Below are 14,059 nucleotides of genomic sequence, written 5' to 3'. Positions count from 1 at the left end.
TTTCTAACTGTAAATTTCTCGTATCTAAGCAAATAAGCAGTTTTTTCAAAAGAGCTTATGCTTTATAAACAATAATATTACTTGTTATTGATTTGGTTTTAAGAGATGAGCATTTTTTTCTGGTAATGAACTGCCATGAAGTATAAATCTGATATTTTGTGTTGAATGTCTGTTTTATATACTTACCACCAGTGACAAAAATGTACATTTTCACTTTGCTAAATTCACCAACTGCACAATTCTTAAATAGCATAAAATGAGTAGAATTTCTAAAGAGAAGAAGAGATCTTATGTTTTTTGAACAATAGTATTTGTTAATCTGTTGCTAAGAGATATAAGCATATTTTCTGGTAACGAAGTGCCACAAAGTAAACATCTGATTTTTACTTTTGCTAAGTTTACTAACTGTAGACATTTTGTGTCTACGCAGATAAACAGTATTCCAAAAGTAAAATACTGTTAGACATGATTAGACATGATTTTAACAAAGCTCAACGTTAAAAGTTTCTCTCCTTGATTTTAACAATAAGTTTTGTGATTCAAATAACAATCTAATAGAGGCATTAATAAAAAGATATACATTGTATATGTCATAGACAGGAAAGAAATTATAAATTTGATTATTACATTTATGTTGTTGTTGTTCATAGGACATGCAGTTGAAACAGTTGTAATTTCCTTCCACATTTTTTTCAAAGTATGAAAAGACCCACCCTCTGCTGCTGTTTCTTTTGCATTACATGTCTGTATAATACACCCTGAAGTTTATTGGCTTGCTAATCCGGTATACTTTAAAACATTGTCTGTCATAATGATACATGAAAAGGCCCATGCAAATTAAGTTTTAGACATCAATAGCTAAAAGGTCTTTATTTGTCATTTGGTTGATCTTTACATCTTAAATCTGCTGGAAAAGTACAATCTCTCACTTTGTGGACAATGTACTGCACAGTCCAGTTCATAGTCCTAGTCATAGTTGTCAAACTTCAAACGCTGACCTCCAAAGAGATTGCATTCCACGTAACTTTAATTATGTCTATTGATACTATTATTTTTTTTATGTTGTATTTCTTTCTCAACCTAATAATAAACCCAAATGATTTGTTGTATTACCTTACATTTCTGCATTGTAACATGTGCAGTTGCATCAAAATGTGTGTATTTTAATGATAGACAAATTTACCAGGATGGCAATTTAAGAAGGCATTGTTTCTCCATAATTCCAAAAAAATATTAATGATATAATAATATTAAATATCTTTTATTTATTGTGTTTGTGCTGTTATGTGAATTTCCCTCTGGGATTAATAAAGTATGTTCATTCAGTCATTCATTCTCCTTTTATTAACTGACCTGCCAAAATCGGCAGATCAGGCTTTTTAAAGATCTGTAATCGGCCAGAAAACTGCAATCGGTGCAGCCCTACACATATATTCATGACATTCTATGATTAAATTAATTTCTCTTAAGCATAACTCCAATAGCTAAAAATTTTACTTCAGATTACCTGTCTCATACTGTCATGACCTGGTAATAGTTTGAAAAAATATGTTTAAAAAAAAGAGAAAAAAAACGAAAAAGGCATTTTATTTATTTAGTTATTTATTTTTTGTAAAAGTTACATACGATGCAGCCGCAAATGTTTTGAAAACCAAGTTGGGATTAATAAAAAGGGCAGTAATGTTCAGTATCCACATGATGGTGCTATTGTGTAACAACTGTTGTGGCACAAATAGTTTTGTTTATTACACTGATTTGTACACTTCTATAAATCAAATAACCACTTGTAGTACATAGAAAGTCTTATTATTAATACAACAAATCTAAATTAGGCTGTTAAAATTATTACATCTTTCAAAGTTTCTAAAACTAGAACTGTGTACAGGATGAGAAGGATTACATTGATCTCTGAATTTTAAAGGAGGCCGTTGCATTAATACTAAAATAGAATAAATGTGGGTCTTTTTCACATTTCCAGTCAGATCTCCTACTGCAGGATAAGAGATTAGATGGTAGACTTCAAAAATAACTTTTTGGACATTTAGTTAAGTTTGCATTACAATAATTGAGCACACAAGTTATAAATGCAGGTACCAGATTTGGATATCATTTTAAATATGATGAACAGGGTGGGCCAGGCATTTGAGGTATTGTGCAGGTGAAAGAAACCAGATACTACCCCAACATGTCTTGTCTTAGTATTCCAGTCACACCAGGCAGATAAGCTGGTTGTCTTTGTGTGCCAAGACAATTTTTCTCTATAAAGATGTCATATCAAGATGCCATCTTGCAGATGGCGTGCTAAATTTTGTTATGGGGCCACTATTATGTGTCAGAAAATTGAACTTTCGACACGCAATACATTTTTTTTTTCCTTGTAAAGCAGAATTCATACTCAGTACACTTTTGTCATTTTAATGTAAATCCCACATTTTTGATATACTGTGCAAAAGAATTTGAATGTGTTTCTAAAACATATGAGCAACAAATTTTTGTATAACTTTCTGTTGATCATGTGCATTGGAGCTTCTTAAGTTAAAATATTTATTTGTCATACTCAAATTACAACATGGATGTTGTCTTTATGAATCTTTATTGCAAAGGAAGAAACAGAGACAGAAGTTATCAGTACTGTCAGGATCCATGTTTCTCTGTGTATTTATTTCTAGTTTTCTTGTGTGTCTGAGTCTCTGTGTTGAGTCAGTTCATAGTCCTAGTCATAGTTGTCAAACTTCAAACGCTGACCTCCAAAGAGATTGCATTCCACGTAACTTTAATTATGTCTATTGATACTATTATTTTTTTTATGTTGTATTTCTTTCTCAACCTAATAATAAACCCAAATGATTTGTTGTATTACCATATATTTCTGCATTGTAACATGTGCAGTTGCATCAAAATGTGTGTATTTTAATGATAGACAAATTTACCAGGATGGCAATTTAAGAAGGCATTGTTTCTCCATAATTCCAAAAAATAATATTAATGATATAATAATATTAAATATCTTTTATTTATTGTGTTTGTGCTGTTATGTGAATTTCCCTCTGGGATTAATAAAGTATGTTCATTCAGTCATTCATTCTCCTTTTATTAACTGACCTGCCAAAATCGGCAGGTCAGGCTTTTTAAAGATCTGTAATCGGCCAGAAAACTGCAATCGGTGCAGCCCTACACATATATTCATGACATTCTATGATTAAATTAATTTCTCTTAAGCATAACTCCAATAGCTAAAAATTTTACTTCAGATTACCTGTCTCATACTGTCATGACCTGGTAATAGTTTGAAAAAATATGTTTAAAAAAAAGAGAAAAAAAACGAAAAAGGCATTTTATTTATTTAGTTATTTATTTTTTGTAAAAGTTACATACGATGCAGCCGCAAATGTTTTGAAAACCAAGTTGGGATTAATAAAAGGGCAGTAATGTTCAGTATCCACATGATGGTGCTATTGTGTAACAACTGTTTGGCACAAATAGTTTTGTTTATTACACTGATTTGTACACTTCTATAAATCAAATAACCACTTGTAGTACATAGAAAGTCTTATTATTAATACAACAAATCTAAATTAGGCTGTTAAAATTATTACATCTTTCAAAGTTTCTAAAACTAGAACTGTGTACAGGATGAGAAGGATTACATTGATCTCTGAATTTTAAAGGAGGCCGTTGCATTAATACTAAAATAGAATAAATGTGGGTCTTTTTCACATTTCCAGTCAGATCTCCTACTGCAGGATAAGGGATTAGATGGTAGACTTCAAAAATAACTTTTTGGACATTTAGTTAAGTTTGCATTACAATAATTGAGCACACAAGTTATAAATGCAGGTACCAGATTTGGATATCATTTTAAATATGATGAACATGGTGGGCCAGGCATTTGAGGTATTGTGCAGGTGAAAGAAACCAGATACTACCCCAACATGTCTTGTCTTAGTATTCCAGTCACACCAGGCAGATAAGCTGGTTGTCTTTGTGTGCCAAGACAATTTTGCTCTATAAAGATGTCATATCAAGATGCCATCTTGCAGATGGGGTGCTAAATTTTGTTATGGGGCCACTATTATGTGTCAGAAAATTGAACTTTCGACACGCAATACTTTTTTTTTTTCCTTGTAAAGCAGAATTCATACTCAGTACACTTTTGTCATTTTAATGTAAATCCCACATTTTTGATATACTGTGCAAAAGAATTTGAATGTGTTTCTAAAACATATGAGCAACAAATTTTTGTATAACTTTCTGTTGATCATGTGCATTGGAGCTTCTTAAGTTAAAATATTTATTTGTCATACTCAAATTACAACATGGAAGCAACTGTTGTCTTTATGAATGCTTTATTGCAGTAATTTGCAAGTACAAAGGAAGAAACAGAGACAGAAGTTATCCGTACAGATTATCACATTTAGACTGAATTTGCAAACTATGTTCTTTTAATTAATATAAAAGTCAAAGATAGAAATGCCAAAAGCAAAAATGATTCAGATCAAAATCCTTGTCATCATCCAGTCGTCTCACAGTTGGCCCAAACCTGGCTGAGGAGCAGATTTAACAAACCCCTTATTTAAATCTCCAAGCAGAACCCCGTTTCTGGAGTAGAAAACTTTAGCCAAAGACGGATCCATGGGAGAAGGAATGTACTCCTCACATTGTTTGCCACCAAGGCTTGGTGCACATTCAACTGAGTAGCTAAAAAAAAATGTACCATGATCAAACATGCAACTGTTTGAAACGATTCCGCTGCGGAGATCAATGGAGCAACTACCAAGCAGGTCCCTTTTCCAATATGTATCGTCGTCATAAACCGTGAATGTAAGTTTGTCACGGCTATTTACAACAATGGGTCCAAAATCAAATGACTCTGTCCAATTGGGATTGTCAGTATGATCTATCCTTTCAGTACGCTTTTCCTGGTTAGTATATTTAACAACCACTGAAGCGTCTGTCTCAGAGCAACAATCACCATACAGTCCCCTAGCATAAAGATTGTACACCCTCAATGTTGCAAGACCTTTTCCAGCTGGACAGCAGTTTGACCTAATATTCTGGTTGCCGTTACACACACAAGCACAGGGATCTCTGCTGTTGGATCTGTGTCCAATTTGACAGGATTCTGAACATTTTTTTAGCACTGCATTCTCCTTAATATACTTTTCCACCTCTTCTTTAAGCCCACTTTTGGCAGGATGACCATCTGGCAGAATTGTGTGCAGAGGCTTCAGGTTGTAACTCACGATGTCAGGGGTAGTTTTAAGAGACTCTTTCCATGCGATATGGACACTGGGATCATTAGACCCTTGGAAGAACACAACATCATTTTTGTCCCCACCAACAACTTCTGTGATACGTTCACTAAACACAGAGTTGAAACTTTGACCATGGGTCAGTTTCTGTTTTTTTTCCTGACAGTTTTCATACATAGCCTTAATGCTTGCCATAGTATCAAAGTTAGCAGAAGCTTCAACTGACAGACAGCAGCCGACAGCCCTTTAAGGATGCCTCGCAGGTCTTAATCGATGTTGTTGCTTTTATCTCCCCTCCTAGGAAAACCTGTGTGATGTAATGTGTGCCATAAGTATCGATCAAATTGCGATATGGTAACCCAGAAGTATTTGGAGGAAGAGACTTCACAGCCGTTTTAAATTCGTGATGCAAAGGTGGGTTTGTTGTCAGTCTGTAGCTGTGAAGGAATGAAAACAGATAAAACAAGTTACTTTTTGTCACAGACATACTTTATGCATATCAGCTTAATGCAAAGTTGTATAGTAAGTTCTGCCTTGACACTCACTTGTAGTAGCTACAGCTAACAGAATGGCTGGTAAAGGTGTAGCGGTCTTGTTTTGACTTTGCCATGCCAAATTCAGCCACCTTGGAATGGGAACCTCCAATACCAAAACCCACTGGGAGACAAGGAATATTAAGACCAATTTTCCAGTTGTTGGACACAGATGATGTGGAGCTATTGACGAGAGATTCAACAGAATCATAGACCATACTGGAGACCTTCAAATTGCATTTCGGGACATTTCTCCAGTCCACCACAGAGACTGGGATCTTTTGTTTCTCTCCATTCTGGTAGCTGTTTCCATACATTCTGCAAGAGCCATTTCCAAGGTCCCATGTTTCAGTGTCGATGACATAGGCAGCTTTTCTTTGCATTTTGACAATGTCGAAGCCTTCTCCACCCAGGTTGTAACCTGGAACAAAGTGAGCAGTTTTACATTCCTCCGGTGAACCAATGAAACTCACAGTGGTTGAGAGACACAGAGGACTGAATGTCCAGGTCAGGAGCAGGAGCTGCAGAAGTCTAGTCATCTGTGAAAAAAAATAATTTAAATGTTTAAATTGCATAGCAAAAGATTCACAAACATACACATATGCACAGAAAAATTCTGCTTCAGGATATTTAGTAAATAACCATATATAGAATTTGGAACAGCAAAAATGACAGTTTAGGTGAAAGTTTTTAAAGTCTTACTCTGACAGAAGACTGCAAGCTCTGATCGTCTAAAGTGTCTGGCTGCTCTTATACTATTGATGTGAAGGTGGAGCTTTTCTTATCAGCTTATTTATCTTGTAAACAGGGTTTACTGTTACATCACATATGGATACTTATGCAATTTATATTCGTTAATTCTTTCAAACTTTTTGCCACTTCCAACATTTTTTTAACCTTTCTGTGCTGGTTAATAAAGCAACTTGGATGGTAGCTATCAATGATTTTAGTAATCAATTAACCTAGTCATTATTTTTGGTTAAGCTTAACAGTAGATACTTTTGCTAAAACATGCCCCAATATGCAAGTGTTTAGAACTTTAAAATGCAAATTCACAGTGCAACATCCATCCATCCATCCATCCATCCATCCAGCTGTCTTCTTCCGCTTTTCCGGGGTCGGGTCACGGGGGTAGCAGCTTCACAAGGGAGGCCCAGACTTCCCTCTCCCCTACCACTTGTTCCAGCTCCTCCGGGGAAACCCCAAGGTGTTCCCAGGCCAGCCGAGAGACATAGTCCCTCCAGCGTGTCCTGGGTCTTCCCTGGGGCCTCCTCCCGGTGGGACGTGCTGAACACCTCACCAGGAAGGCGCCCAGGAGGCATCCTGACCAGATGCCCGAGCCACCTCAACTGACTCCTCCCAGGCACCCTATGGAGAAAACCCATTTCGGCCGCTTGTATCTGTAATCTCGTTCTTTCGGTCATGACCCAAAGCTCATAACCATAGATGAGGGTGGGAACGTAGATCGACTGGTAAATCGAGAGCTTCGCTTTTTAGCTCAGCTCTCTCTTCACCACGACGGACCGGTATAGCACCCGCTTGACTGCAGATGCTGCGCCAATCCCCCTGTCAATCTCCCGCTCCCTTCTTCCCTCATTCGTGAACAACATCCCGAGATACTTGAACTCCTCCACTTGGGGCAGGCCCCCTCCTACTCCCCCCCGACCCGGAGAAGGCACTCTACCCTTTTCCGGCTGAAGACCATGGCCTCGGATTTGGAGGCACTGATCGCCATCCCAGCCGCTTCACACTTGGCTGCAAACAGCTCCAGCGAGAGCTGCAGATCACAACCCGATGAAGCCAAAAGACCGCATCATCCGCAAAAAGGAGAGATGCAATCCTAAGGCCACCAAAATGGATCCCCTCAACACCTTGGCTGCGCCAAGAAATTCTGTCCATAAAAGTCAAGAACAAAATCTGTGACAAAGGGCAGCTCTGGCGGAGTCCAACTCTCACCGGAAATGAGCCCGACTTACTGCTGGTAATGTGGACCAGACTCCGACACTGGTCATATAGGGACCTGACAGCCCGTATCAAGGAGCCCGGTACCCCATACTCCCGGAGAACCCCCCACAGAGCTCCCCAAGGGACAATGTCGAACGCCTTCTCCAAGTCCACAAAACACATGTAGACTGGTTGGGCGAACTCCCATGCACCCTCCAGGACCCTGCTGAGGGTATAGAGCTGGTCCAGTGTTCCACGACCAGGACGAAAACTACACTGCTCTTCCTGAATACAAGGTTCAACAATCCGATGGACCCTCCTCTCCAGAACCCCGGAATAGATCTTGCCAGGGAGGCTTAAGAGTGTGACCCCCCTGTAATTGGAGCACACCCTCCTGTCCCCCTTTTTGAACAGGGGGACCACCACCCCAGTCTGCCAATCCAGGGGAACTGCCCCCGATATCCATGCGCATCAGCCAACACAACCCTACAACAAACAGAGCCTTAAGGAACTCCGGGCAGATCTCATCCACCCCCGGGGCCCTGCCACCAAGGAGCTTTTTGACCACCTCAACAACCTCGTCCCCAGAGATTTGAGATTTGTTGAGTTGAGGTCACCAGCACACCATCCCCACTGTAGACAGTGTTGGTGCTGTACTACTTCCCCTCCTGAGATGCTGGATGGTGGACCAGAATCGTCTTGAAGCCGTATGGAAGTCTGACTTTTTGCCTCAGCAACCACCCGAGCCTAATGCCGCTTCACCTGCCAGTACCCATCAGATGCTTCCGGAGTCCCACAGGCCAAAAAGGCCCACTAGGACTCCTTCTTCAGCCTGACAGCATCCCTCACCGAAGGTGCCCACCAACGGGTTTGAGGATTGCCGCCACGACAGGCTCCAACAACCTTGCGGCCACAGCTCCGATAGGCCGCCTCGACCATGGAGGCATGGAACATGGTCCACGTCCCCCACCTCCCCCAGGACATGTTCAAAGTTCTGCCGGAGATGGAAGTTAAAGCTCTGTCTCACAGGGGATTCCACCAGACGTTCCCAGCAGACCCTCTCAACACGTTTGGGCCTGCCAGGTCTGACCGGCATCCTCCCGCACCAGCGGACCCAACTCACCACCAGGTAGTGGTCAGTGGACAACTCCGCACCTCTCTTCACCCGAGTGTCCAAGACGTATGGCTGCAGATCCGATGAAATAATGACAAAGTTAATCATCGAACTGCGGCTAGGGTGTCCTGGTGCCAAGTGCACATATAGACACCCTTATGCTTGAACATGGTGTCCGTTATGGACAATCCATGATGGGCATAGAAGTCCAACAAGAGAAAACCACTCGAGTTCAGATCTGGGGGGCCGTTCCTCCCAACCACGCCCCTCCAGGCATCACTGTCATTGCCCACATGAGCGTTGAAGTCCCCCAGCAGAACAAGGGAGTCCCCAGGAGGAGCACACTCCAGTACCCCCTCTAGGGACTCCAATAAGGGTGGGTAATCTGAAATGTTGTTTAGTCCATAAGCACAAACAACAATCAGGACCCGTCCCCCCACCTGTAGGCGGAGGGAGGCTACCCTCTCGTTCACCAGGGTAAACCCTGATGTACAGGCACCAAGATGGGGAGCAACAAGTATGCCCACTCCTGCCCGATGCCTCTCACCTTGGGCAACTCCAAAGTGGAAGTATGTCCAGCCCCTCTCAAGGAGAAAGGTTCCAGAACCAGAGCCATGCGTCGAGGTGAGACCTACTATTTCTAGCCAGAACCTCTCAACCTCACACATTAGCTCTGGCTCCTCCCCACCAGAGAGGTGACATTCCACATCCCAAGAGCTTGCTTCTGCAACCGAGGATCAGACCGCCAGGGTACCCTCCCTCGGCCGCTATCCATCACACAATGCACCCGACCCCTTTGGCCCCTCTCACAGGTGGTGGGCCCATGGGAGGGGGGGGCCATGTTTCCTCTTTGGGCTGAGCCCGGCCGGGCTCCATGGGTAAAAGCCCGGCCACCAGGCACTCGCCATCATGCCCCTCCCTGGCTCCAGAGTGGGGCCCCGGTGACCCGCGTACAGGCGAGGGAACACCAAGTCCAAAGGTCTTTTCCATCATAGGGGTCTTCGGGCTGCACTTTGTCTGGTCCCTCACCTGCCATGGATGACCCTACCAGGGGCATGAAGCCCCAGACAGCATAGCTCCCATTATCATTGGGGCACTCAAACCCCTCCACCATGATAAGGTGGCAGACCAAGGAGATGTCATGGCAAAAAAACATAAAAGCTTGAGTTTATTGCCCAGAAAATAGCATTTTCAAAATATTGAATTTAGATTAATACATTTTTGTTACATTTTTAAGAATAGTGAACAATATTTATGATAACCTAGCTTTTTAGATCAACTTAAGTAGAAAAAAATTTCACTATAGTCAGCATCTACATGCTCAGAACTCAGACTTGCTCTGCCATTAGTACCTGTTTACCCAGGAGCTGAAAACAGTCGTTCTTATGGTGACAGGAATGCACAGAAAGGACTTTGCATGTTGTGCCAGAGTCGGACAGCATCCTTCATCTGTCCGACTGTATCGTCGCCATAAACCGTGAATTTAAGTTTGTCATGGCTATTTACAACAATGGGTCCAAAATCAAATGACTCGGAGCAACTGGGGTTGTCAGTATGATCTAAAACTCTAGTACCCTTTTTCTGGTTAGTATATTGAAGGTTTTCCACCAAAGGAGTGGGTTTTATTTTGGATTTTCTTCTTAACTTGCTCTTGAGTCAGATGATGATTGAAGTCCATTGTTCAGGAAAATGTTTTCTTCTTGTTGTCTGCTTGTTTACTGGATTTTAGATCAAAACTTGTTTGCATTGATTTCTTTACATTAGGGTCTTGGTTTGCACCATGGTTTGCACTTTGAGTACTAATTCAGGAGGTAAAATTTAAGTCTACTGAATTTGGGATCAAACGCAGCAGAAATTAAGACGATGTTGGGGCATTCTGGTTTGAACACAAAGTTTTTATTCCGCCTTAATATAATATCAGGTCTGGAGGACCTTCACTGGAGCTGCTTGAAAGTCTGAACCCTATGTGGCTGTCTTATGATTATGAACCAGTTTAGGGAATATAGACAGAGTTGCATTCTTATCCACTCAGTAAAACAGTTTCCCCCTCAAATGGAACAAGGGTTTGACTTAGTTCTTCTGCAAAATATGACTGTTCAGGTATCAGATCTATATGACTGTGTCTATCTTTGTTGGATCTGATAGTGTAACTGGTACTTAATGATTGAACTGTGCCTGTTGTGCAAACGAGCCCCCAGTTCCCTTTGGGTATTTGTCAAAATTTCCTCTTCCTCTTACTGCAATATGCACAATCCAGCTGTTATATTGTTTATCTGCTTTTGTTCTGTATCCTATGATAACAAGAATGAAGCCTGTTCTTATTAAGAGCCTCTTATTGTGTATTATCTTGTGAACAGGGTGTACTGTTACATCCCTAAAAATAACCTGCAAGCAGCAGAGTAATCTTAATATATGCTCATTTAAATGCCCTTGTGATTATTAGATCACAATGATGTCTGTTTAGCAGATTGTTTTAGCAACTATGATTCAGAACAAGACAAATTGAAGCTATTTTCCTGCAGACGTAAATCTAGTTTTAGTATTATTGTAACAAAATATACAAGACAAAAACAATAAATGACAAGAAGCTCATCAGATGCATTTCATATTTTTAGTCACTGATCTCAGAGTTGCATTCTGCTAAAAGAAAATTGCTGAATTAAATTGTATTATATAATCAGACATCTTGTTTTTGAAAAGCTTATAAGTTTGACAGGCAATGCTCCTTAGAGGAAGCGTTTCTACAAAATGGTGCCAGACACGTGCAAATTATCTTCAACAGCTTTAACTTAAGAAAACCACAAAAAATTACACATCTTGTTGTTGGTGAACTTTTAGCCCTATGCATTTTTCAGAATTTGACATTCCTTTCAGAATGAAGAAAGTTGCCATTTCTGGTGTAATGAGACTACTTAGTAAATTAAAATATTTCTCTTCAAAATAAGACCAAACATCTTCTATAAGTCACATAGTAAAGTAGAGTGCTGTTGATGAACTTTTGCCTGTATTTATTATGAACTATTGTCTAAACTTGATCTTTCCTTAAATGTTTTCGAAAACTATCTGCTTTCATGTAAGCTTTAATGAATGCTGCTTGTCTTGAACATCTTGATTATATGATTTTTAAACCATTATATTAAATTTACTTATGGATCTATTCTGAAAAGGGGTTATTAATGAACTGAAAAACGACTCATAGTATTCTAGTACTTAGTGTGTCTTTTTTAACATCATATGGTACAAAATGCTAAAATGGCCCGATACACATCAGGGCCAGCAACCTTTCTCCGTATGATTTTAATACTTAAGATAATGTAGCAAATGATTCTAGCAAAGTCCAAACCTACATTAAGTTTCAACGTGATCTGGAATGTCAGTCAAACGCAAAAATAATTTCACCAAACAGACATTTTCTCTTCATGGGTTGCAACAGAAAATTATCTGTCTCAATGTAGCCCAGTCCACTGCGTCCTCCACACTAACACTAACTAACTTCCTGTCAGCTTTGACCAGAGACCACTGTCCTGATTTTTTTCTTTTAATATTACTTGTAGTATTAAAGTTAAAATGTACTCTTTTTCTATTCTCTATTCTTTACAAATTGTTATCTCATGATGAAAATTTAACATGATTCTCATATCATAAGATTTTGCTTAGAAGACTGCAACAGCAGAAAGGGGATGTTTTTTATGTTTGATTGTTTCTTTAAAGATTGCACTAGGTAAAGGAAAACTAGACATTGTAGACGAGCAACAAATTCTCACAGTCTGCCTGTGGTCAGCTTTGCTTCTCTGTTTTCAAAAGATCGTATCATCTCATATGATCAAACTTCTTCCTTGTAAAAAGGAAGACATGCAGCAGAGTAGTCAGAGAGAATTTTGTAAAAAGATTTAAAGAAGGGTTAGGTTATAAAATAATATTCCAAGCTCTTAATATCAGACAGAGCTCCATTCAATCTATCACTTGAAAGGAGAAATAATCAGACATCTTGTTTTTGAAACGATAAGTTTGACAGGCAATGCTCTTTAGAGGAAGCGTTTCTACAAAATGGTGCCAGACACGTGCAAATTATCTTCAACAGCTTTAACTTAAGAAAACCACAAAAAATCACACATCTTGTTGTTGGTGAACTTTTAGCCCTATGCATTTTTCACAATTTGACATTACTTTTTAGAATGAAGAAAGTTGCCATTTCTGGTGTAGTGAGACTACTTAGTAAATAAAAATATTTATCTTCAAAATAAGACCAAACATCTTCTATAAGTCACATAGTAAAGTAGAGTGCTATTGATGAACTTTTACCTGTATTTATCATCAACTATTGTCCAAACTTGATCTTTCTTTAAATATTTTCTAAAACTCCATCTGCTTTTATGTAAGCTTTAATGAGTGCACCTTGTCTTGAACATCTTGATTATATGATCTTTAAACCAGTACATTAAATATACTTATGGTTGTAATCTGAAAAGGGGTTACTACTTAAATGGAAAAAGGACTCATACTTCCTTCTAGTATTTAATGTGTCTTTTTTAATATCACATGGTACAAAATTCTACAATGGCTCAATACACAGAGGGGCCTTCTCTATTCTTTGCAAATTGTTATCTCATGATGAAAATTTAACATGATTCTCATATCATAAGATTTTGCTTAGAGGACTGCAACAGCAGAAAGGGGATGTCTTTTATGTGTGATTGTTTCTTTAAAGATTGCACTAGGTAAAGGAAAACTAGTTCTATACACGAGCAACAAATTCTCACATTCTGCCTGAGGCTTTGCTTCTCTGTTTTCACAAGATTCTATCATCTCATATGATCAAACTTCTTCCATGTAAAAAGGAAGACATGCAACAGACTGGTTAGAGAGAATTTTGTAGAAAGATTTAAAGAAGGGTTAGGTTATAAAATAATATTCCAAGAACTTAATATCAGCCAGAGCTCCATTCAATCTATCACTTGAAAGGAGAAAGCATATGGAATAAATGCAAAATTACCAATTTATGGCCACCTAATATGACAAGTTATTAATCAGAGAATGCCAAGAGGCCATAATGACTGTAATCATTCTATCAGTCAAGTTTTTTTGTATAGCACATTTCAGCAACAAGGTAGTTCAAAGTTTTACACCATAAAAACACAAAAATACAAAGTCATAAAATTACCATACAGTCAACAATTGAGAAAACCAGAAGCAAACATTACATGCCATCATCAAAA

General features: G+C 39.2%; 1 protein-coding gene across 1 annotated transcript; it reads right to left on the bottom strand.

Moving 5' to 3' along the window:
• Positions 1 to 4,327: 4,327 nt before the first annotated feature.
• On the bottom strand, positions 4,328 to 6,512 carry LOC122830019 (perforin-1-like). The gene is made up of 3 exons (XM_044115048.1): positions 6,488 to 6,512; positions 5,798 to 6,324; positions 4,328 to 5,689 (listed from the first exon to the last, which is right to left on the bottom strand). The coding sequence occupies exons 2-3, from the start codon at positions 6,322 to 6,324 to the stop codon at positions 5,470 to 5,472; spliced, it is 747 nt and encodes a 248-aa protein (XP_043970983.1). The 5' UTR covers positions 6,488 to 6,512; the 3' UTR covers positions 4,328 to 5,469.
• Positions 6,513 to 14,059: the final 7,547 nt, after the last annotated feature.

Source organism: Gambusia affinis, linkage group LG04 (assembly GCF_019740435.1).
Source record: "Gambusia affinis linkage group LG04, SWU_Gaff_1.0, whole genome shotgun sequence".
NCBI lineage: Eukaryota > Metazoa > Chordata > Actinopteri > Cyprinodontiformes > Poeciliidae > Gambusia > Gambusia affinis.
Note: the sequence above shows the minus strand (reverse complement) of the source record. Positions and strands in the feature narration are given on the sequence as shown.

Excerpts from the sequence above, each read along its gene's own strand:
- LOC122830019 (XM_044115048.1), bottom strand. The coding sequence starts at position 6,324 with ATGACTAGACTTCTGCAGCTCCTGCTCCTGACCTGGACATTCAGTCCT. Across the intron at positions 5,690-5,797 it reads GTTAGCTGTAGCTACTACAA|CTACAGACTGACAACAAACC; the intron begins GTGAGTGTCAAG and ends ATTCCTTCACAG.